Genomic DNA, 25301 nt, shown 5'->3' with positions numbered 1-25301 from the left:
TAAAAACACCAACAAGCAGTAGCAGCACTAAAGAACGGTCCACCAGACACTGAATGTTTCCTCCATCCAGAGCTAAAGAGCTCCACCCCAGGCACACACAGCATAGGAGTTCAGGAGGGGGGGGGGGGGGGGGGAAGGATCAACCAAGGAGACATCAGGGGACAGGGAGGACAACATTCACCATCAATCTCTGCATAGGAATGCTAATCCCACCCTATACATTCATAGCACCTCCATATACTAGAGCACAGTACAGCTGTTGACCCCACCTACTATATGATCATTACCCATTAGGCCCCTCTCACGTGATTTGTCTGGACAGTTCCACCTGTCCGTTGTTCAGGCGTACCTGATTGGACCCTCTGTTCTCCTATGAAGCAGCGTATGTAAACAGACATGTGACCACTTACACCCGCCTACCTCCAATCCGATCCACTAAAGACAAATGGAAGGAGATCCATTCCCCTCCATCTGGGTGGATTGGATCAGAGGGCAGTCATGTGTAAATGGACAGCGGAGTCCATTTACATCCAACTGCCCATAGAGCACAGCAGGCTGTAACCCGTCATCCACCTGCTCCGATCTGCTGAGCAAGAGGATTCCACCCCAAGTGAAAGGGGTCCTGCATATTACTTTGCTGGATCGCAGCAGAGAGGGGTTCACCAGTACTCCTCCCTCCTCTTCCAACCCCCATCTGGACCCAAGGGTGTAATCATCCTTCACAATAGGAACTTTAACAAAAGGTCAAAAGGAAGGGGGCTGAGTTTTTTCTCTTTGGAGGAGGGATCCAGCCATAAAGATCAACTGGGGGGCCTCAGATGGACACCCCACCACAGACTTTTATTAGAAGTGGGGACAGTTTGCGGCAGTCGGGGATATATCTAGGAGGCTTAACCTTAGGGTGCCAGGATGGAAGGGGAGGAGGGTAAAATGCACATTTGCCTGAGTAGACAAAAATCCTTGCACTGGCCCTGGCGACTGCTGCTGGTTTTCAGGGCCCATGCCAAGCCTTGGGGCAGTGATGTCACAATCACCACTTCGTCCAATCGGAAAGCGCTTTGCATTTGTTGAGAAAATGCAAAGTGTTCTCTGAGTGCTCCCGTGAGAAGCAAGCAACCTCCTGTGTTCAGAATGCAGCAGGGCAGCCCCTTGGCACAGGACCCAGAAGCTTGCGGAGATCATTGGGTTAGTGTAACTATGCAAAAATATCCATACCCGGAATTCAGCTTTAAAGAGGGCCACTGAGGATAGTAGTATGAGAGCTGTTCTTGCTGACTTGTTTTAACCATTTGCCGCCCGCCCTATGGCCGAATGGCGGGCGGCAAATGTCATCAACGTTCCGGGTGGACGCCATATGGCGTCCTCCCGCACATGCACAGACTGCGCTCCTGCAGAGCGGCGCAGCGGCGCGATCTGTAACCGGCCGTGTACCTTGGACAGGGCCTGATGACAGATCTGAGTATCGGCCCCGTGGCCAGTACCATGTGACCTGCTGTGACCAATCACAGCAGGTCACATGACAGTTGTATACAATGGATGGCTTCATTCATGCCATACATTGTATACTAGTGTCTAGCTGTGAATGGTCACAGCTAATCACATGCACATGTCATGTGAATAACTGTGGTCAAATCACAGCTAAGCACAAAAAAAAAGAAAAAAAAACCCTGAATGAATCAATTTCATTCAGGTAAATGCTTGCTTATAGCAAAGTAATTCTTTGCTATAAGCAAATTGTGTAAAAAAAAAAAAATACTGATCACTTCCCCAAAGTAGTACAATGTTACTATGGTAACATTGTACTACTTTGGTCATAGTGAAATATGAAAAAAAAGTCTTAAAAATAAGAAAAAAAAATTTATAAAAAATAATAAAAAAAAATATATATTTTTTTTTTCATACTGTCACCAGTCAGTGTCCCTGATCACCGCCATGCCAGTTATATGACAACGCTGTACTGCACTGGTGACAGTATGTAAAAAAAAATAGTGAAACTAATTTTTTTACATTTTTTAATTTTCCGAAAAATTATGACAAAAAAAATACAACTTCAAAAAACTCGCCATTCCTCTTATGAAGTACGTCGGACTGTCTACTCTGCAAAAAGGGGTCATTTGGGGGATATCTGTACTATTCTGACATTCTTGGACCTCAAGAAATTAGATTGGCTGTCAGTACTTCAGGATTGATCAATATTCAGATCTATACCATAGTTTGTGAACTCTATAACTTTCCTACAAACTAAAAAATACATCCTAATTTGAGTTATTTTCACCAAAGACATGTAGCAGAATACATCTCGGCCTAACTTTATGAAGAACAATTATTTATTTGCAAACTTTTATAACAGAAACATAGAAAAACTTTTATTTTCAAAATGTTTGATCTTTTTTTGTTAATTTAGCAAAAAATAAAAACCCCAGCGGTGATTAAATACCACCAAAAGAAAGCTCTAGTTGTGTGAAGAAAATGATAAAATTTTAGTTTGGGTACAGTGTTGTATGACCGCGCAATTGTCATTCAAAGTGTGAGAGCGCTGAAACCTGAAAATTGGCCTGGGCAGGAAGGTGTAAAATTGCCCGGTATTGAATTGGTTAAAGATGCAGGCTCTGGCACTTGCTGTCTATTCCTGGCATGAACTGGCATGCAATTGGTGAAGTGGGGTCATGGGGTGGCAAAAACATACCTCAACTATGGGGTTTTACTACCCCTCAAACCGCAAATGTAAAACAGGTCCTTACTGTCCTGGGCTCCCCATAAGGCTGCTTTCAAACTGATGCACTGCAGTTTACCCGCACCATGGGTGCAATGCATCTGCGGCTTTCCTGCAGGTTAGCTGCGCTCTTCCATAGACTTCTATTATACCCTGCGGATGTGGTGCACTTTCCCGAAAGCAAACAAAAACTCCTGCATTCAGGAGCTTGGGTGCAGTTTCTGAAAGCGCATCAAAGCCAAAGGATGTAATAGAAGTCTATGGCTCAGTGCAGCTAACCCACAGGAAAGCAGTAGGTACACTGCGCAGCACCCACGGATCAGTGTGAAAGCATCCTAATAGTTGTTAACACTTTTATAGGTGCCCATTGCAAAAGAGCAGTGTATGTGATGTTCAATACACTGACCTTCTTTTGCTCATTCAGCTTCTGCTGGAATCTCTCTCTCCAGGCAACTAGAAAGGTTCCAGGCGCTACAGAGGAAGCATCGGCTTATACGGATCCTGCTCCTCCGCTGCCAGCACCGGCGTGATGCACTCTGATGTTCTGGGATGGCAGGTCAGCAAGCCCAGATCGCGATCAATGGGTTGCCGACCCTGGGCATGCACTTCCCTGGTTTGAGGTTAAGGGCCACCCTGGGCATGCACTTCCCTGGTTTGAGGTTGAGGGCCACCCTGGGCATGCACTTCCCTGGTTTGAGGTTGAGGGCCACTCTGGGCATGCACTTCCCTGGTTTGAGGTTGAGGGCCACCCTGGGCATGCACTTCCCTGGTTTGAGGTTGAGGACCACCCTGGGCATGCACTTCCCTGGTTTGAGGTTGAGGGCCACCCTGGGCATGCACTTCCCTGGTTTGAGGTTGAGGGCCACCCTGGGCATGCACTTCCCTGGTGTGAGGTTGAGGGCCACCCTGGGCATGCACTTCCCTGGTTTGAGGGCCACCCTGGGCATGCACTTCCCTGGTTTGAGGTTAAGGGCAACCCTGGGCATGCACTTCCCTTGTTTGAGGTCGAGGGCCACATCAGAGGGCTCCAATGACCACAGGAGGACTGAGGACACAGGCCACAAGTTGAGCACCCCTGATGTAAATGAAGAGAATGGGCACAGCAACAAATGAATCAATGAAGGGTCAAAATTTAAAAAAGGAAACAAATAGGCAGAATTTAGAGAAAATGAAAAGAGAAAAGAACAAGGAACAGAAAGAAAGAAAATAATAAAAAAGAATGAAATATGATAGAAAGGTAGAAAAAGATGAGCAATAAAAGGTTGGGAAGGAAAGGGAAGAAGTTGAAAAGGAAGACAAGGAAAAACAAAGATTAAAAAAAAAGAATGGAAGGAAAACAAAAGTAAAAAGAGGGATGAAATGAAATGCAAAGTGAAGAAAAAAAAGGGACCACATGAAGTCTGAAGACACAGGCCACAAGTTGAGCACCCCTGATGTAAATGGAGAGAATGAGCACAGCAACAAATGAACCAATGGAAGGTCAAAATGAAAAAAAAGAAAAGAATAGGCAGAATTTAGATAAAATGGAAAGAGAAAAGAATGAGGAACAGATCGAAATAAAAAGATAAAGAAGAATGAAATAGAAAGGTAAAAAAGGTGAGGAATAAAAGGGTGAGAAGGAAAGGGAAAAAGTTGAAAAGGAAGAAAAGAAAAACAGTTAAAAAAAAAGGGCAGGAAAACAAAACTAAATAGAGGGATGAAAAGAAACACAAAGTGAAGAAAAAAAGGGAAGGGAAATGTAGTAAATAAAGGGAGGGAAGATAGGAAAAGAGGAACAAAAACGGGAAGGGAAAGGGAGGAAAGAAAGGGGGGGGGAAGGAAGGAAGGAAAAGAGGAACAAAAGAAAAAAAAAAGGAAATGAAAAGGGAAATCAAGGAAAAAGAAGAAAGAATAAGGAACCGATAAAGGAGTAATGGAAGTTAAGGAAAGTGAATGGCAGGCAAGGAGAAAAGAATGGAAAGGAAAATAAAAGGAAGTGAAGAAAAGAGAGCAAAGGAAGGGAAAAGTAAAGAAAGAAAAAAAGAAGGGAAAGGAAGGAAAGAAAAGGCAAAGGAAATACAGAAAAACAGAAGAAAAAGAGCATAAAACAGAATGAATTAAATAAAAAAAAAAACCTTAAATTAACAAAATGAAAGAGTAAAAACAAACAAACAATATATTGAAGATAGTGAATGAATAGTATAAAAAAATAAAAATCACAAAAAAACATGAATAGTAAATCTGAATGGCTAAAGAAGATGGATGGATTGAAACCCAGAATACAATCCTGAAAGCAATCAGCAAGGTGTAGCAGCAGCAGATTTTTCATAGGAAACCAACCAAAACAACATCCACGAACCCCAAGAGATGGGAGCAGTTAGACAGCAACGACAGAAATTTTGCTTTGCGCCATCAGGTTCCCAAGCATTGGCATTTTTTCTGATCTGAATTAGCACACACCTTTACATAAAAGCGACTACTTAAATCGAACGTCTGCTTCAAGATCATTTATTTGCTACATCAGCAATACCAAAATGAAAACAATACTACCAAATACAGTCCTCCTATACAAACAATGCTTGCCAACCTTCAAAGACATATTATAAACAGCAACAATATGTAGCAACTAGCCATTAATCAATATACAGCAGCCTGCTGCAATCAGATACTTGAAAGACGACTTCTGATTGGTTACCTTTGACTGCTCATCATTGCGAATTTTAGGTATTTAAAAAAGAAAATCTAATATTCCAGTTTTTTGCATAGCCATATATTCTGATTTTTCTAATAGCAAGATTACAGCAATCTGTGTGCATCAATATTCCGATCTCTGCATGCCTGTGCAGCTGTGTAGGAATAATGTAATGGCTGCTTCTCGAAGCCTCCAGCGCTGCAGAGGTTAAATGATGCAGCTCGTACCTTACCTCTTCCATAATTTCCTCTCCATCTTCTTTTTATCCATCTTTTTGATGCACGCCCCTCGCTCTCTCTAGATTTCCATCGTTGCTCAGGCCCCGTCTACATTCCCCCAAGGCTGCAGCCCCGCCATCTCCATCGTGAGGCCTAGACAACGCTGAGACCTGCTCGTCCTGACAGAGCTCGGAGGCAGATCACAAGCGAGCCGTCTATTGATCCCATCTCTAACGAGAGCAGCGAAAATCAATGGTGCTCTGGACAGGACGGAGCTGGCATCCGAGGGGAGGGAGACCGCCCCATCACACGGACACAGCATGCGTCCTGACACCTAAATGCCAGCGATAATTAAAACAGGAGAGGAGACCGTCGTGGTCCGTGATTCCATGTTCCCACAGCTGCCTGATGCAGCTAAAAACAGCCAGGAGCTGGACAGACAACACCGACGCTGCAAAGCGGCAGCTTTTAAAAATAGATGATGAGCAAAACCAGAGATACATTTATTTAACCTTTACCAACAAATGTCGCATACAACAAGGCATCAGGGGCTTATCGCTTCGGTCCTTTGTAAATCCATTAGACGTCTTATTCCCAAAATTTCAGATATTATTTTGGCACTTTGATTGCAGTTAGTGGCAAATATATTAAAATACAATCAGCTTAGGCTGTAAATAAGGCAAGTTTTGCGCTTGTAATTAAAAAGAATATATAATTTTATTAAGGGCCCATTCACACCCTTAGGCATGGGCTTATGCGGTATTAACGTCCCCTCTGGAGAATTACAAAGCATGCCGCAATTCTGAGATATTGAAAAAATCTACAGGCAGGCAACTAGAAGGACGCTTGCTGAAGACTGCGCTGGACTGACTGGAGGAGTCACTGGTCATAGCTGGGTGGTTGTGTGGGTAGGTAGAGAGATGTCCCTCCAGTCGGTTTTGCCCAATGGTGGATACTGGCGGTAAACCCACTTAGGGCTTGGGCTGCTGCCTTTCTGGTATGGTCTTAAGGTCATTTCCACACATCGACTTGAAATAATGGGAAAGAAGGGGTGCCTGATGTCCAAAAGAATTCACTTTTGATGGTAGATTGAGGTATTTATTGAGAATATCAACAAGTACACCAAACCAACACATTTCGGGAGAAAAGACGCTCCCTTCTTCAGAGCTGTTGCTGAACGCTAATAAATGGGAAAGATTCCCATGCCAGTTATATATTTTCCAAATTTCAGAGGTAAAACTGACACAGTGACAGTAAACTTTGATTTGATTGCTGCCCCTGGAATGATAGCCGTCTCTCTCTCAGTTTTCCCTCAGAAAGCTGAAAAATATATAACCGGTGTGGGAATCTTTTTCCATTCAATAGCGTGCAGCAGCAGCTCTGAAGAAGGGAGTGTCTTTTCTCACAAAATGCGTTAGTTTGGTGTACTTGTTGATATACTCATTAAATGCCTCATCCTACCATCAAAAGTGCATTCTTTTCCACATCAGGCACCCCTTCCTACCCAATATTTCAAGTTGATATGTGGAAACGACCTTAAGGCCATACCAGAAAGGCAGCAGCCCAAGCCCTAAGTGGGTTTACTGCCAGTATCCACCATTGGGCACAACCGACTGGAGGGACATCTCTCTACCCACCCACACAATCACCCACCCACAACCAGTGACTAGTCCAAGACAGTCTTCAGTACAAACAAGATATGCAGTACATTTTGAAAATACAACTGGGCAATAAATTGTATGCCCAAGGTGTACCATTGCTCTAACCCCACCAGTTTACCCTACTCCTCATAGTTTACACTTTCCCAGAGTGGTGTATACACAGATATATCCTCATATTTCATAGTACGCCTCATGCCATGCAAAACTCTACGCATGAATGACAGGGCTGGGCAATGAGGAACTTGGGCAAATGCTCCCGACTCCAACTGAGCCAAAAGATGGTAGTGAGAAGAGCAAACCAAAAGCAGGGCTTGGATAGGGTCTTCCCATTTCATATCACCCCAGCAAGCAAAATGCTAGAGTTGGGCAGCCAGGAAATATACTCTCGCCTGAGGCACTGCCAACCCTCCACTCAACTTTCAGCAATTGAGAGTTTTATTGTTGGGTTTTGGCATTTCCAAAGTAGGCTGCTGAATAATGAGTCTATTTTTTAACCATCTGGAGAATTATGTGCCCCCTTTTCTGTCTGCATGGGAGAGAGATGTAAACCAACAGTTTTTGCAAGGACGACAAGACTACGGGGGTTATTTACTAAAATTGGAGAGTAAAAAAATCTGGTGCAATCCATCAGCTTCCAGGTTTTATTGTCAAAGCTTAACTGAACAAGCTAAAGTTAGAAACTGATAGGCTACCATGCACAGCTGCACCAGATTCTGAGTGCTCCAGTTTTAGTAACTCTCTCCCTAGATCTTGTTCTTTGCTCATAGATGATCAATATCCTCTAGACTCCAAGGATATAAATTGCTCATCAGGCGGTAAAGGGTCCATACTAAATTACAAAAAATGTTTCCAGAGATACATCCCACTTGCTAGACATGCGAAAATGAAAAGGTTACCCTGTCCCATATTTATTGCACGTGCCCAGGGATCTGCCCCTTTTGGCTGAGAGTCTGTACGTTGACACACAACCTTACTGATCATTCTTTGAGCAACGGAACGGCAGCATGCCTTCTACATCTAAGTTCTTCCTCAAAACAGAAATGCCGAAAATCTGTAACTATCCAATGCCTAAATGCTGCATGGTCCTGTATTTCCTCGAATTGAAAGTCAGCTGGGAAACAGTCTATTAGCCAATGGATACATGAGGTAAATGGAATTCGGGCCATAGAAGACCTCACCATGTCGCTGGGCCAACAGGGAGAACGGCGCTTTCACAAGACTTGACTCTCTTGGCTCCAATTCCAATTTTCCTCATCCTACATGCCATCTCTGCTGCAAGTTTTATACAACAAATCAAATACTAACTGAAAAAAATGCAAATTGGACCATCCATAATAGGGCTTTTTTGCCGTCCTGTGGATCAACTGCGGTTATAGGTTTTCTCTATATGGAGGTCTTCTATTTATTCTATTTTTTTTTTTTGGTTGGACTTATGTCTTTTTTCAACTTATGTAATTAACTACACTGCTCAGAAAAATTAAAGCGAAACTTTGAAAACACATCAGATCTCAATGGGGAAAAATGCTGGATATCTATACCGATATGGACGTACGGATGCCCCATCGTTTGGTGGAAATGAAAATGATCGATCTACAAAAGGACTGAATTCAAAAACCCCCCCGAAAATCAAAGTGAAAAAATTATGCAGTCTTCTAGTGCATTTTGCTGAAATTTTATTGCAGCAACTCAAAATGGCACTCAGTAGTTTGTATGGCCCCCACGTGCTCGTATGCATGCCTGACAATGTCGGGGCATGCTCCTATTGAGACGATGGATGGTGTCCTGGGGTATTTCCTCCCAGATCTGGACCAGGGCATCACTGAGCTCCTGGACAGTCTGAGGTGCAACCTGATGGCGTTGCATGGAGAAAAACATGATATTCCAGAGGTGTTCTATTGAATTTAGGTCAGGCAAGTGTGGGGGCCATTCAATGGTATCAATTCCTTCATCCTTCAGGCCTGTATAATCTCACCACATGAGGTTAGGCATGGTTGTGCACCAGGAGGAACCCAGGACCCACTGCACCAGTTTAGGGTCTGAAAATGGGTTCAAAGATTGCTTCCCGATACCTAATAGCAGTCAGGGTGCCATTGTCTAGGCTGCAGAAGTCTGTGCATCCCTCCATGGATATGCCTCCCCAGACTATCACTGAACCACCACCAAAATGGTCATGCTGAACTACAATTGTCAACCATTTATTCTAAGGTCACCCCAACCTCCTCAACTTCAACTGTCCACCATTTTTTCAAGGGCCTTCCCAACGTGCTGAACTACAACCGTCATCCATTTGTTCACATCCCAACTTGCTGAAATACAACCGTCATCAATTTATTCTAGGGCCACCCCAGCCTGCTAAACTACAACCGTCAACTATTTATTCTAGGACAACCCCAACCTGCTGAATTTCAAACGTCAGCTATTTATTCTAGGACTATCTTAACCTGCTGAACTACAACCATCAACCACTTATTCTAGGGCCATTCCAACCTGCCAAACTGCAACCATCATATTGTTTTCTAGGACCACCCCAACCTACTGAACTACAACTGTCAACCATTTATTCTTTAGCCACGCCAATCTGTTTCACTACAACCATGAAACAAGCATCCTATGTTGAGAACCACTTTAGGTGGACCTTTAGCAAAACATTTTTTCTAAAGCATTGGAAAGCGTGTGGATGTACGAGAAGCTCTGGTGTGTGAGATTTGTCCTTACTTCTTTTCCTGGTAACAGCTTCTACTTGGCCAGGAAGCAAGGTTGAGTCTCTCCAACAGAGACAACAATGAAAACCTAACAAAGATGACCTATTCTACTTCTAAAATAAATAAATAAAATAAATAAACATGTATTTACTTCTGCCTGAATCTGCATCAAAGTTCCAATTTAAAGTTGAACCTCAGGAATGATTTGTGGGCCATCCCAAACTGCTGAACTACAATCGTCAACCAATAACCTTGGGCCCACTCCAACCTGTTTCACTACAACCATCAAACAAACATCCTATGTTGAGAACCACTTTAGGTGGACGTTTAGCCAAACATTTTTTTCAAAGCATTGGATAGAGTGTGGAAGGACTAGAAGCTCTGATCTGTGAGATTTTATATTACTTTGTTTCCTGGTAACAGCTGCAACTTGGCCAGGAAAAAAGGTTGAGTCTCTCTTGGCTGGAGTTCCTATTCAAAGCTGAACCCCAGGTATGGTTTGTGTTGCAAAGTTACATATTCCACACCTACGGAATCCATGTGGAAGCTGCAAATCACTGTAGTAGCAATGACTAGCAATGGTCTTCCAGGTCCTGTACCAAGTGGCTGCCCTGCTGCATTTTAACCACAGAGGATGCTTGCTCGCCAAGGTCACCATTGAAAAAAACAACAATTTACATTTTTCTCAATGAATGCAAGACGAGGTGGAAAGGAAGGGTGGTGATGTCACAATCTCCATCTCATCCAATCGGAGAACACTTTTCATCCATTGAAAAATAAACAAGGAGGTCTTTGAATGGTGCCCGTGCCTAATGAACGATCCCCTGTTGTTGGTATGCAGCAGGGCAGCCACTTGGCACAGGTCCATGAAGACCGAAGCAATCACTATAGTACCAGCGACTAATGCAGTGATTACCAGCTTCAACTGGGATCCCACAGGTAAGTGATACGTATGCTTACATTTTCCAAGCTGGACCAATGTAACTATGCACAAATATACCTTACAGCTTTAAATTCTGACAAAACACAAGTTTCCTTTTGCACTTACTGTATTTGTCAAGCAAACAATTCCACCACCTAAAAAAATTCTGTTTTCTTCCACTGAATATAATGATGCATGCTTTCACTAGGGCAACGTAAACATTGAAAGCATTCAATGTCAAAGATCAATACAATTACAAATGCTGCATAGTTAAGTGTGAAATCCATTACGAATTTGGACTTCTTGATAAAATTTGAGTATTTTCTCACATTGAACCTTAGTTGTTCTCTACTTTAGGACATCATACAGTACAGGAGACACCAAAAACAGCTCCCAAACTCATTTACAAATTAAGTGATGGTTTACATACAGTAAAATAAAACTGAGAGTATATCCAAACTCAATGATAAAAATGTAATATGGGGCAGATAACCAGTCTTTAGATATGGTGGGTACCTTTACATTATTTTCCTGGTGATCCTGCCAGTAAAAAATCTTCCATCCAAGGGTGACAACACTCGCTCCCTGTACTGCATCTATGGAGGAGCAACATTGCCACTTTCGGAAAGGACTACAGACCGTCACCCCTTCCAAGAACATGGGGGGTGGGTTTAGTATTCTGTAGTCCATAGAGAAAGATGAGACCATAACCGTCAGCATGGGAAAGAACCATCAGCATAGGAAAGTTATCAGCTCACAAGATTTCTGGCAGGATCAACAGGTTTCTTAAACAGATATAACTAAACATTTTCAATGTTTACAGACCAAAGAAGACCAAATAAGAGGCGTTGACTCTTAGGATTTACATACTGAACACTTCAAATTGCTGGAGTCTATAGACATGCAAAGGTTGATGCACTCCTGTACTTCCAATTAGCTTTTTATTTCTATAAAATAAATACTGTACATATGGATTGTACACAACACCTAAATGCTGACCTTCCCACATAAGGTTTTGGACTCCCTGAAGCTGGGACCACGGTTTATTAAGAATATATATATATATATATATATATATATATATATATATATACACACACACACACACAGTTGTGTTCAAAATAATAGCAGTCAGACATCACTAACCTGATCAATCACTGTTTTTGGTAGAAATGATATTTCTACATGGCAAATAATTTACTAGCAGGTGTAATAGAGTAATAGAAATCCAACAGACCCAACAGTCATGACATGCATGCTGCTGATTCTGTGTCATTGAATCACTAATTGAAAGGGGCATGTTCAAAATAATAGCAGTGTGGAGTTCTATTAGTGAGGTCATTCATTCTTTGAAAAACAGGTGGCAATTATTGCCCTTATTTAAGGAAGGAAGGCAGCAAATGTTGTACATGTTGATTACAGTGCATTTCTCTCTGAAATTCTGAGGAAAATGGGTTGTTCCAGACACTGTTCAGAAGAACAGCGTACCTTGATTAAAAAGTTGATTGGAGAGGGGAAAACATATAAAGAAGTGCAGAAAATGATAGGCTGCTCAGCTAAAATGATCGCAAAAGCTTTAAAATGGCAACCAAAACCTGAAAGACGTGGAAGAAAGCAAAAAACTACCATTCGAATGGATAGAAGAATAGCCAAAATGGCAAGGACTCAGCCAACAATCAGCTCCAGGAAGATGAAAGAAGGTGTAAAGTTCCCTGTGAGTACTGTTACAATTAGAAGACACCTATGTAAAGCCAAGCTATCTGCAAGAAGCCCCCGCAAAGTCCCACTGTTGGAAAAAGACATGTGCTGAAGAGGTTGCAATTTGCCAAAGAGCACATTGACTGGCCTAAAGAGAAATGGCGCAACATTTTGTGGACTGATGAAAGTAAGATTGTTCTTTTTGGGTCTAGTGGCCGGAGACAGTTTGTCAGACGACCCCCAAACACAATTCAAGCCACAGTACACTGTGAAGACAGTGAAGCATGGTGGTGCAAGCATCATGATATGGGGATGTTTCTCATACTACGGTGTTGGGCCTATTTATCGCATACCAGGGATCATGGATCAGTTTGAATACATCAGAATACTTGAACAGGTCATGCTGCCTTATGCTGAAGAGGAAATGCCCTTGAAATGGGTGTTCCAACAACACAACGACCCCGAACAAACCAGTAAACGTGCAACATCTTGGTTCCAGACCAACAAAATTGATGTTATGGAGTGGCCAGCCCAATCCCCGGATCTTATTCCAATAGAAAACTTGTGGGGTGACATCAAAAATCCAGTTTCTGAGGAAAAACCAAGAAATAGAGAAGAACTGTGGAATGTCGTCCAATCATCCTGGGCTGGAATACCTGGTCACAGGTGCCAGAAGTTGGTTGACTCCATGCAACACAAATGTACAGCAGTTCTCAGAAACAGTGCGACTACAACCAAATATTCATGAAGTCATTCAAAGGAAAGCAAAATCTTCAAACATTTTTCAGTTTATATAGTGAATGTTTGAGTTTGTAAAGAAGAATACAAACACTGCGATTTTTTTGAACAGTCTAATATTCACTTTTCTTAAATTTTTTTAGAGGAACAACACAAATTTGATATATTTTTCTTCATGTTTTGATTTGGAATAGAATGTGTAGTGTTCCCAATGCATTTGTGTGTATGGAAATAGCTATTAGAAGGATTTTGAGCTTTATTCGCTTTTTTCAACACACTGCTATTATTTTGAACACAATTGTGTGTGTGTATATATATATATATATATATATATATATATATATATATATATTTATTTATTTTGTTTATATTTGGGACCCCTTGCCACCACTAGAATGCTTTCATAATTTCCGATACAGAATTGCAAAAGACAGAAGAAAAAAAAAGGAACCATGCTGCATATGCACCAAAGATGTAGTTTTATGGCAAAAAAAATAACACAACAAATATTAATACAAATGATTAAAGAATAATAAAACCTTGAACTTAACTCTTCAGTATAGCTGCTTTATGAATCACTTTAAGCAGACATAATATAGACCACATGTGGTTCCGTACAAGGTTTATATACATGGTTCCATAGCCCTTCTCCTGCCCTCTTCTGTTCTCTTTAGCCTGTGTGGTCCCTGGAGCATGAAGCAACAAAATTCTAGCAAAATTCTATTTTGGAGTGGAAAAGACCATCTCTTTCTTCTGCCGAAATAAAAAAATCTTGTTGCATGCCAATGTTTTGTACCACTGTCCACTGCATACGCACAGCGTGATGTTTTGGCATCTGTAAAAGTGAAGTCTAGTGAAGAGATGGTTCAAATCCATTGTGTATGTGTGGGTACAGCATGATCACAGCCTTATTTATCAACAAAAGGAAGCAGGAGAAGCTTCCATGAAGATGGCACCAGTTGCTACACAGAAGTGAGGAAGATGGCAGAGATCTTATTGGGCGAATAGGGCAAACTCAGAGGTAAGTTTGACATAATGTCTTTTCATGGAGGAAACAATAGCAATTATCCTGTTAATCTACCCTAGCCGAATGAATCTTCTTCTGAGTAGGCACTGCCATCAGGCACCATTAAAGGCTTGAATGCATATAGAAGTTTCCAGAGCCAACTGCAATTGGCTGAAAAGGAGTGACCTTCCTCTAACGTCTATGGAAGTTTTTACATGGATGGAGTGTCCCAAAGTTACTGTTCAGTACTGGCAGTCAGAGCCTGCATGTCATGTTTCAATATGGCTGCCTCCACTGAAGGTTTGGAGAATGTTAACACCAGCTGCTAAGATGCATTACATTAAAGTAAACCTGTTATGGTTGAAACAAGGAGGTTGCCATTGATCTCCTCCTCCGAAACAGTGCTAGCTGCTTGGCAGTTATGTTGACCATTTGATTTCAATACTTTCTTGTTGAATTGGAAAATATAAGTCAATTTAGACTTTTGACCTTCTTGGTGCATGCTTATTCCTGGTAACTTTGACATTATTAAAGCTAGAGATAGCCAGTAAACAAGCATATTGAACTATACTCATGGCGTCCACCAGCAGTCCAATGGAGCATGACTAACCCCATAGGAATTAAAGTAGAACTAAAGGCAAAACTTTTTTTTTTCCATTTTGGATAGAGTAAGGTAGGGTTATAACCCTTGTCAGACTTTTTTCTTAATCTGTGTCCCATTTTAGAGAATTCCCTTCATTTCCTGTCCCATAGCCAAACAGAAAGTGAAAGGAAATCTCTGCAAATTAAGGGAATTCCTTGGGGGCCCCCAGGTCACCAGAACTAGTGTCCCTTTTGGAAGCTTTAGCTTCTATTATTTTTCAAGGGACAACACAAAATGTGGGGTTTTCTTTTACTTTCACTTTCAATGACAATGGTAAACAGGACACATAGAAAGAGTGAATCTCTTTAACGGGGGGGCAGAGGTAGCAATAAAAACTGACTGTGGTTCTAATCCCTCTTCCACTTTTGCCTGCAGTTATACTTTAATGGTGGCACGGCATGAATGCACACTCCAATGGGAACGTTTTTGGTGGTAAGACTGAGCAGTGAGGGCAGGGCTACACAATGAAGATCGTTGAATCCAGGAGAAGGTTAGGTATCTAACAAGGTGAGCTACACTCCAGGGGTAGGGGCACTGAAGGACAACTGTACTAGAGGTAAACTTGACATTTAAGCTGAACTTATTCCCAAATATACAGAAGAAGACAACTGAATGAACTGTGTGAATACTATAAGTAAACGCATATCATCCTAAAGTAATGAGTTATGGAGGTAAGTTGGACAGGGTTCCAAAAGGAAGCGATCTACAGAGATCAACTGGATGAGAATAATAAATATTACTCTAACCACAAGTCCAAACCCAGAACAAAAAAAAACTGAATTAGTCGTACCTGTCGTTGTCCAACAGGTCTTCGGGGAAGCTTCCGGTTGACAGTCGCTGCATGGTTGGAGGTTCCTGAAGATCATGTTGTTGGTTGTTTTCAAAGTGTTGGATGATGTTCCTTACGTTACCAGGTTTTACTGAGAAGAGACGAAGGATTGGGGCATGAAACTAAAAAGACTGCAAAGCCAATCTAGCCAGCCACCACTTGTATGGCCTTTGGCAGGAAGGGAGGTCATCGTACAGGAAGAAACACGAAGGAGGAAAGCAGGAACAATGCAGAGAGAAATAAACACCCAGAATCTAGTAAATTAGAGTTTATATGAGAGAAGGCACAGTTTCTGCAGAGCAAGATTGTGTTAGTGCAATTAGGTCAAAAGCTGAAGAGATTATAAACCAATTGTGGTTGAGTCACATGAAGACATTAAATAGCTGGCATTCTAATTGATGGTAATGACTTAACTGGCCTCATCACAAAACCACTGCATCTTCCATAGTCACATTCATTTTGCTTTGATTCAGCTCCCAGATTTACTAAAATTATAGAAGATTTTTTTGTATAGTTTAAATTTAAAGCCCAACTTTAGCCAATGTTTTGTCTTTTAATAGAACTGGGAAAGGTTAGAACTCCTGTCATGGTTTTATTGCCAAACAAATGAAAACCTCTGCGCTAATTCAAATATTTATCAAAACCCTATGTATTATGTTGAAGCTCCTCACTGTTGTGCGTTCGAATCAGGACTGATCACTTGATGAAACGCGTCAGACGAGGGGGCCACATCATTACGCCCGGAAGTGTGAGTCACGTATATATAAGTGATCTTGCATTTCAAGGTAGGAGGCACGCACAAGGCATGCGCGCAACCTACCTGCGGCGCCATCCGCGGCTGTCAACCACAGGGTCCCGGCTGCCAGCTCCCAGTGATTGCTGAGGATCTCCGACGGGGGGGATGGAGGGGAGAACTGTTAGTAAACAAAATAGTTCTCCTCCCACAGCCATGCAAAGCAGTGTGCTTACAGTGAAGCACACAGACACAGCTCCCATAGTAAAACACACCCAGCACACAGTTAACCCTTTGATCGCCCAGATGTTAACCCCTTCCTGCCCAGTGCCATTAGTCAGTGTCAGTCAGTTCCCCTTAGTGTCAGAATGCCCGCCGCAGTCTCTCTATAAGTCGCTGATTGCCGCCATTACTAGTAAAAATTGAAAAATAAAAAAAAAATCCCAGTATATATACCGCCATTTGTAAACGCTATAACTTTCACGTAAACCATTTAATTTACACGTATTGGGATTTTTTTTTAGCAGACATGTAGCGGAATACATTTGGGCCTAAATTTATGACGAAATTTGATTTTTTTCATTTTTTTTACAGAACATGTTTAATAGCAAAAAGTCAAAAATACAGTTTTTTTCTCAAAAATCTCAGTCTTTTTCTTTAATAGCACCAAAAATAAAAATCGCACAGGCAATCAAACACCCCCGAAAAAATCTCAATGCGTGGAAAAAAAGGGGACATAAATTTAATTTGGGTGCAGCATTGACCGCGCAAATGTCAGTTAAAGTAACGCAGCGCCGTAACGCAAAACTTTCTCACCGGATTTTTTGGGATTTTTTTTATGAATCTAGCTTTTTAGCATTTGCGTGCGCGCGCTCTCTCTCGCTCTCTCTCTCTCTCTCGCTCTCTCTATATGGATGGGAGGTTGGGATTAATTGCACGTTATCTATTCATATCATCAATTCATATCACTTATTGTGTTTTCTGTGTTTGCTATTTTTATTTAAAATCATTTTTTGCACATTTGATTTTAGGTTATTCATTGCACTTTATCTATTCATATTATCAGTTATATCACTTATTGTGTTTCATGCATTTACATGCGTTTCCCATTTTGTTTTTTATGTTTTTAGATTTTTTTTTGCACATTTATATTGGATTATACACATTTTAGTTCTGCTACACTTTTTCTGTATTAATGGTTTTATTGCTGTTTATGTTCCTGTTGAGAAAAATGCTTTTAAATGATGTCTATATCACCACAAAGAATATTTCTCTCCTCCTGTTTGGTTTGACACTTACTACCAGGACAGGATGTGAGGGGAAATCTCCCTCATTGGGTGACACGGGCAGTGATAATATTCTACCAAAGGTTCTAAAGTTCCTACCTCTATTAGAAAATGTGTTATTTCTGTTGATGTACCCATTGGGGAGAGAGGATTTCACTTCACTTACTATTTTGATATACATCACACAGGAATGGGGGTAAATATTTATTTACATCCAGTTCTGTCTGACACCAATCTGCAGGATTAAAAAATATTTTCTCAAGTTGGGAAGGGTTCTGACACCTTTATTGTGTTTCTATAGTGGTTTTCCTTTCCCATAGGGAAATTTCCTTTTACTTCCTGTTCACTAGGACAAAAAGTGAGGGAAAATCTCTCAAATGGAACACAAGAAAAAAAAGTTAAGAGGTTCTAACCCTTCCACGCTAGAGTTGTGCATTAACGGTGTCTGCATGTTTAAGTAAAGTTTGACTATCCCCAGTAGTGTATGTAGGCTTTGTGCTGCCCTAGGCAACACAAAAATTGAATGCCCCCACGGATACCGACCAACACCACCCCCCTTCCCTCTCCTTCGGAAAGAACCTGATATTGCTGACATTGACCAACAACACCCCAACAACAACATTGGCCTTCCACTAACCCCCCCCCCCCCGTGAGAGAAAAAGACACTTATCTTCTCGGCTCTAGACATCCCCAGGAAAGAGTCAGGCTCTACATACATCATCAAGCCCCCTCTCTCAGATCCCACCTGTTTCCCATGGCGCACATGTCCCTTCTTTCATCCCTTCTTCTGGGGGGAGGTGCTGCCCCCCTGAAAACTGCCGCCCTAGGCAAGTGCCCCTGACTACCCCTCTCTCTTCAAGATGGAAGGATTAAAAAAATCAATATACAGTATGTGCTCCAACCTTTTCTGCACAGCTTTGTGCACCTTACTGCACCTCTAATGAGGCAATTACTCCCATCTCATGGGATTCTAGGGCTGAAATATTTAAAACAATGCTGATGTTAAATATATGCTATATGGACAAGAATTTGTGGACACAGGACCATCACATCTATATGAACATGTTAGACACCGCATTCCACAATCATGAGCATTAGCATGGAGTGAGGTTAGGTACTAAATTACAAGAAGACCTGACTGAATCATTTCAAAAGTGATAACAGAGTTGAAGTCTCTGAAAGCCTCTTGAGTGCCTTCACACAAAACTCATCAATGCATTTGACAGGGGGACAATCATGTTGGAACAGAAAAAGGTCTTCCCCAAAATGGCGGAGGAAGTGGAGAGCGTTGATAGGCTCTATGATGCACTCACACTGAATGCATGTCATTGTTCTGGACCAGCTTCCTAGGAGACAGGGACAGAGCGTTGACACTCCATAGCAGAAAGATCCTGAACAAGGAGCTTCACAGCAGTACCCCTTTTCTTTGCTCTGCACCGAGCATTTTAACTTCCCAGCAATCCCCAGTGAGCATCCCAGATCCTGGACGAGGTTGATTCATTTATCCTGGCTGTATCCTGTAACTAAAGGAAGGTCATCAACTCCCAGCCTGCATTCCAGACCACCCTAAGAAGGGATCCCTGACTGCTATCGACAGTATATGATACAACGCGGTATACCTAAGCGCTTCTGGTGAGTGCGCATTTCTTACATTCATTAGCACACCCACCTGAGGATTCATTCACTGGGATTGTACTTCATCACCCGGAGATTATCCTTAATATTATTGGGAAGATTTTACAGAGATTTTAATGACAATTTAGGTTTCAAAACGCATCAGAGGTGTATGTGCGTTTTTATGTAAGGGATCATATTCCCATGCGTTTCTTAGGTATTTTAAGACAATACGCATTTATTACACCCTGGACTCCCACCTCTCCTTCCTACCCCACATCCAACTGCTATCTAGATCTTGCAGGCTCCACCTCCGCAACATCTCCAAGATACGCACATTCCTCACCGCAGACACCACCAAACAACTTGTACACTCCCTCATCATCTCACGCCTGGACTATTGCAATTCCCTTCTCACTGACCTACCCAAACGATCGCTATCCCCACTCCAGTCGATCCTAAACTCAGCGGCTAGACTCATCCACCTCACCAACCGCTCCACATCTGCCTCCCCCCTCTGCCAATCCCTTCACTGGCTCCCAATTGCCCAACACATCAAATTCAAACTGCTAACCCTGACCTACAAAGCCATTCACAAGGCCGCCCCAAACTACATAACTGACCTGATACCCAAATACTACCCTACCCAGGCCCTCCGCTCCTTACAGGACCTCCTACTTTCTAGCTCCCTGGTCTCCTCCTCCCACGCCCAATTGCAGGACTTCTCTAGGACTTCCCCCATCCTCTGGAACTCCCTACCCCAATCCATCAGACTGTCACCTACCCTCCTCACCTTCAGGCGCACCCTGAAAACCCTCCTCTTCAGGGAAGCCTACCCCAACCTCACCTAACACCTGACCTCACCTAACAACCTCCTCCACTCCTCCCACCACTCCATCCCCTACAGCCATCTCCTCCTGTTCCACCGTCCCCTCCCTCCTAGATTATAAGCTCGAAAGAGCAGGGCCCTCGAACCCCTCGTGTAGTGTATTGTTTCTGTCTTGTCTCATGTTCTGTCCCCCTTGCTACTGTACAGCGCTGAGCATACCCTTTGGCGCTATATAAATACTGTATAATAATAATAATATTACTTGTCATTTTATTGCCTCATTTGAATGCTTATACTGGTTTTTTTAGAGCTGCACTTTTTATTTTGAGATTTTTTTTGAGTCTTCCCCAAACTGTTATCACAAATTTGGGAGTCTACAATTGTCTAAAATGTCTTTGGATGCTAAATCATTAACAGCACATATTTACAAAAATACCAGAACTCAACCATTTAGAAGCGTCCACTATTTTCAATGTAATGGTCAGATGTCTAAAATACATATAGAGTATTTTTAAGTAATACCTTTTAGTTGGCACTCATTTTGAAAATTTTCACCTGCGCTGCTATTGTATAGGCTCATTATCATCAGAACCAAAAAGTAGGAATGAGCAAAATACGCAACAATATTTGCAATGCATGCAGTGAACCTGGAGAGGACACATATTGGAGACCAAGTATCTGGACCACTGGGATTCTTCCAGCTGTATCACCTGTATGCTGGAGTTGCAAATAAAGAGCTATTGTGGACATTAAATATATCTGCCTGGGAATCCAGCTTGTTGTTGGATTCCCAGGCAGATATAAGCCAGTGCTTGGTTTTGAGCTACAATTTCCACCCAAGACAGAAACATCACATTTAAGCCTTCAACAGTTGCTGCTTGTGAAAACAATATGCCCACAAAAGTTCTCCCTTGGCTAATTTTTTTTTAAGTGGACCTTTCTGAGATGTTGAAGGTGTAGAAAAGCCTGAAAAAAACTTGCTATTGGTAACTGCAATTAGACTATAAGCTCTTCAGCCAGCAGACATGGTAATTAAAGTGGAATTTCATCTGTTTTGGCTAGAGTGATAAAGGGTTGAAACCTCCATCAGGTTTTTATTGCAGTCAGGTGTCAGAAGGACAGGAAATAAGGGGAAATCTGTGCAATGGCGTCAGAACCAGAAATAGAAGCACTCTCAGTAATTTATTGGAAAATAATTTCAGATATGGATATTTTTACATAGTTACATTGGTCCAGCAAATACTACACCTATGGAATCCCTCTAAAAGCTGGAAATCACTGTAGTAGGCACCGCTACTCCAGTGATCTCCACTTGTTTCTGGGTCCTGTGCCAAGCTGCTGGCCATTCAAAGAATTTTTTGCATATTCACAATGTCACCACCCCCAACTCTCCATCTTGTCCAGTCAGAGAATGTTTTGCATTCATTGTGACAATGCTTTGCATTCTATGAATGGCACACATGCTGAGAAGCCAATCTCCTTTGTTCAGAACACAGAAGGCCAGTCTTAGGTCAGTGCAGACCAAGAAGCAAATGGAGATTACTGGAGTAGCGTTGTCAACATCAGTGATTTCTAGCTTCTAGAGCAGCCTTTCTCAACCTTTTTAACATGGAGGAATCCTTGAAATAACTTGCCAGGCTCAGGGAACCCCTACTAATTATTACTACAGTACTGTGCAAAAGTTATAGGCAGGTATGAAGAAATGCTGTAAAGTAAGATTGCTTTCAGAAGAATATATTTTAGTTATTTGTATCACTTTACAAAATGCAGAATAAGCAAACACAAGAAAAATCTAAATCAAATCAATATTTGGTGTGTCTACCTTTTGGCTTCCACCAGCATCAAGTCAATTCATCAAGCTCTTTTGAAGAAGCGCAAAGAAACAGGCAACAATGAGGACGGTAGGCGCAGTGGTCGACCAAGGAAACTGAATACAGCCGATGATAGACAGATCATGCTTACTTCTTTTTGACATTGGAAGATGTCCAGCAGTGCCATCAGCACAGAACTGGCAGAAACTAGTGGGACCCAGGTATATCCATCTATTGTCCAGAGAAGTCTGTCCAGAAGTGGTCTTCATGGAAGGATTGTGGCCAAAAAGCCATACCTCTGACGTGGAAACAAGGCTAAGCAACTCAACTTTCCATGAAACCATTGGAACGGGGGATCAGAAAAATGCCAGCAGGTGCTCTGGACTGATGAGTCAAAATATGAAACATTTGGCTGTAGCAGGAGGCAGTTTGCCGAAGGTCCGGAGAACGGTACAATAATGAGTGTCTGCAGACAGGCAGTGAAGCATGGTGGAGGGGCTGCATTTCTGAAAATGGAGTTATAGATTTGGTCAGAATGGTATCCCCAATGCTGAGAAATACAGGCAGATACTTATCCATCATGCCATACCATCAGATAGGGATGTGATTGGCCCCAAATGTATTCTGCAGCAGGACAATGACCCCAAACACGCAGCCAATGTCATTAAGAACTATTATCAGTGTAAAGAAGAACAAGGAGGAGTCCTGGAAGTGATTGTTTGACCCCCCACAGAGCCCTAATCTCAACATCATGGAGTCTGGGATTACATGAAGAGGCAGAAGGATTTGAGGTAGATGACTTCCACAGAAGATCCATGGTTCGTTCTCCAAGATGTTTGGAACAACCTACCTTTAAAAGCTGAGTGCAAGTCTACCTAGAAGAAATGATGCTGTTTTGAAAGGAAAGGGGAGTCACGCCAAATATTGTTTTGATTTAGATTTCTCTTCTGTTCATTTACTTTCCATTTTGTTGAATTAAAATTATGAACCATTGACACTTCTATTTCCGAAAGCATTCTTATTTTACAGCATTTTTTCACAACTGCCTATAGCATTTGCACAGTAGTGTATATCAAAAGTTTGCATTACATTAGTGTGATGGTCACTTTGAAGAATTAAATTTGTGGTAATTGGGAAGACTCTCCTCCTTACAGATAGCCAAAAAGATCATTGTTCATAGTGGTTTTTTCATCTGAGAGGCAGAAGCTGCTCACTGCTCAAGGAACCCCTGGCAACCTCTGCAGGAACCCTGGTTGAGAAACCTTGTTGTAGAGGGATCCTACAGGTACTGTATATACCTGGACATTAGTCCAAGCTGGACTAATGTAACTATGTAAAACTATTCATACCTGGAAGTCTTTTTAATTATGATTTTAATGTTGTCCTTGCCCTTACTATTGGGACTTTCCTTCACTTTTGCCTTGTAAGTGGTCACCAGGAAAGGAGGTAAGGGGATCTCCATAATGGGGCACACATACAGCCTTATTAATTTGAGAGGTTCCAACCCTTCCACACACTAACCAAAGTTTTACCTGGAATTCCACTTTACATACCATACAATAAAACTTAATACCAGAAAGAAGTTCTAGTGGGTAACGAGTTAGAGCGATTACAAGAGGCAACCAATCGGGACAAATAAATTAGAGTTAGGATTAGTGGAGGAAGACTCCATGAGAGGCAGAAAAGTTGCTTAAGGTGAGAGATTGAGATGAGGTTTTACCTTCACCAGGGGACAAAGGGACATGAAATGCTACAAGGGAAAAAAATTGGGAATTAACTTTTAATTAATAAAGTGATCAGTGGAGGAATTAGCACATAGAGCCTTTAAGAGAGGGAAAAGTAGATAATTAAAGGGCAAATCAAACAAACAGCTACATACAGAACAGTAACACAGACAGCAATGTTGGATATAAGCAATTAATACAATATTGGAATATGCTGTGATATGTGGACGAAAAAGAAGAGTGATAACATTTTCAAAACCTGAAATCCTAGAAACTCTGCCACTGCCCTGTCTGCTACTCATACTTTAAATAACTACTACGGAGCATCACACTGCAGTTTTTGCATCCAAAAGCCCCAGTTGACACTCTGGGGTGTATTTATAAAAGATTTGCAGAGCTAATCATCCTGTGAAATTGCATGTACATTTGTTCTCTGCAAAATCAAAATTTATTAAGCTATTTTCTACCTAGGTCGAATGTTTTTCATAGAGAGAGAAACACTGCATTATGGCTACTAGATGATGGCGCTGACGATCAAAGTAAATGCGCATGTCCTATGATCATCAGCTCCATCTAGTAGCCATATTATGGTATTTTCCTGAATCACTCTTCTGTATAAAATAAGAACATTCAAGCTAGAGAGAAAATTGACAGTCAGTTTTACCCCCAATTGCACAGAAGAAATGTAACTGCAGTTTCATAGAACAAACAACTCTGCAAATTTAAGAGAATTAAATAAACTGACACTTTCTTTTCTCTCTCCGGAAGTCCATAAGTGAGATTTCTGTACTCAATTCCCTGGTCTGCATATCTGTTCAAGCCATTAATGGAACATCCTCTCTCTCCCTGCTGGATTTTTTATTTTATATTATATAGCAGTAGTTGTTAGCCTATGAGCTAAAGGGGGCCTCAAATATGGCCCCTGACATCACCAAAGGGCTGCACATAATGTTCAGTATATGTAATGCTGGAAAGGACTGTCAGAAATTACAGACCTAATAGAGAAAATGAGGGTCAGAGAGTGTGGACATACTACATTTTGGGGGATATGCTACAGAAGCGTATACAAGATATTGGGAACATTGTACATGGGGCTAGCATAGATCAATGCTGTTACCCTAATTATTGTTCCCACTACAGACTGCTGTGACCAAGGGCCACACTACATATACCAAAGGGCTGCATGTGGCCCTCAGACCACAGGTTGGGCACCAGGGTTAGAGAGAATAAAACCACTTGAGCTGGAACACCTATGGGCGGGACACCCAAGACTCCCAGGTGAATGAATAACAGAACTGGGAGTGATGGCAGGAATATCTCACTGTTTGAGTATCTAAGACACATAAGAACTCAAATTGCTGACTCAGCCCATCATGCTCTACATATACACTAAAATATCACTTTTTGGTGAATTAATCAATGCGGAAACTATGGTGCAGAAATCATAAAAAGAAAGAAAAATGGCCTCCCTTTCATATATGGGTGCTGCTTCCCATAATCCCA

General features: G+C 41.8%; 1 protein-coding gene across 5 annotated transcripts in view; it reads right to left on the bottom strand.

The window, feature by feature from the left end:
- The window catches only part of ARHGEF11 (Rho guanine nucleotide exchange factor 11), a 292457-nt gene that overhangs the window by 57843 nt on the left and 209313 nt on the right, over nucleotides 1–25301 (bottom strand). For 4 of the 5 annotated variants that reach the window (XM_089659295.1, XM_089659290.1, XM_089659291.1 and 1 more), the window contains 2 exons: nucleotides 23795–23824; nucleotides 15763–15892 (listed from right to left, as the gene is read on the bottom strand). In XM_089659295.1, coding sequence (XP_089515421.1) covers nucleotides 15763–15892; nucleotides 23795–23824 — 160 coding nt within the window. The remainder of the gene's footprint in view (nucleotides 1–15762; nucleotides 15893–23794; nucleotides 23825–25301) is intronic. The other variant, XM_089659293.1, reaches the window with a different exon arrangement.

The sequence above is a fragment of the Staurois parvus genome, unplaced genomic scaffold, assembly GCF_062004578.1.
Source record: "Staurois parvus isolate SC_StPar_1 unplaced genomic scaffold, SC_StPar_1.0 ptg001146l, whole genome shotgun sequence".
NCBI classification, from domain to species: Eukaryota; Metazoa; Chordata; class Amphibia; order Anura; family Ranidae; genus Staurois; species Staurois parvus.
This window is presented reverse-complemented; position numbering and strand designations above follow the sequence as displayed.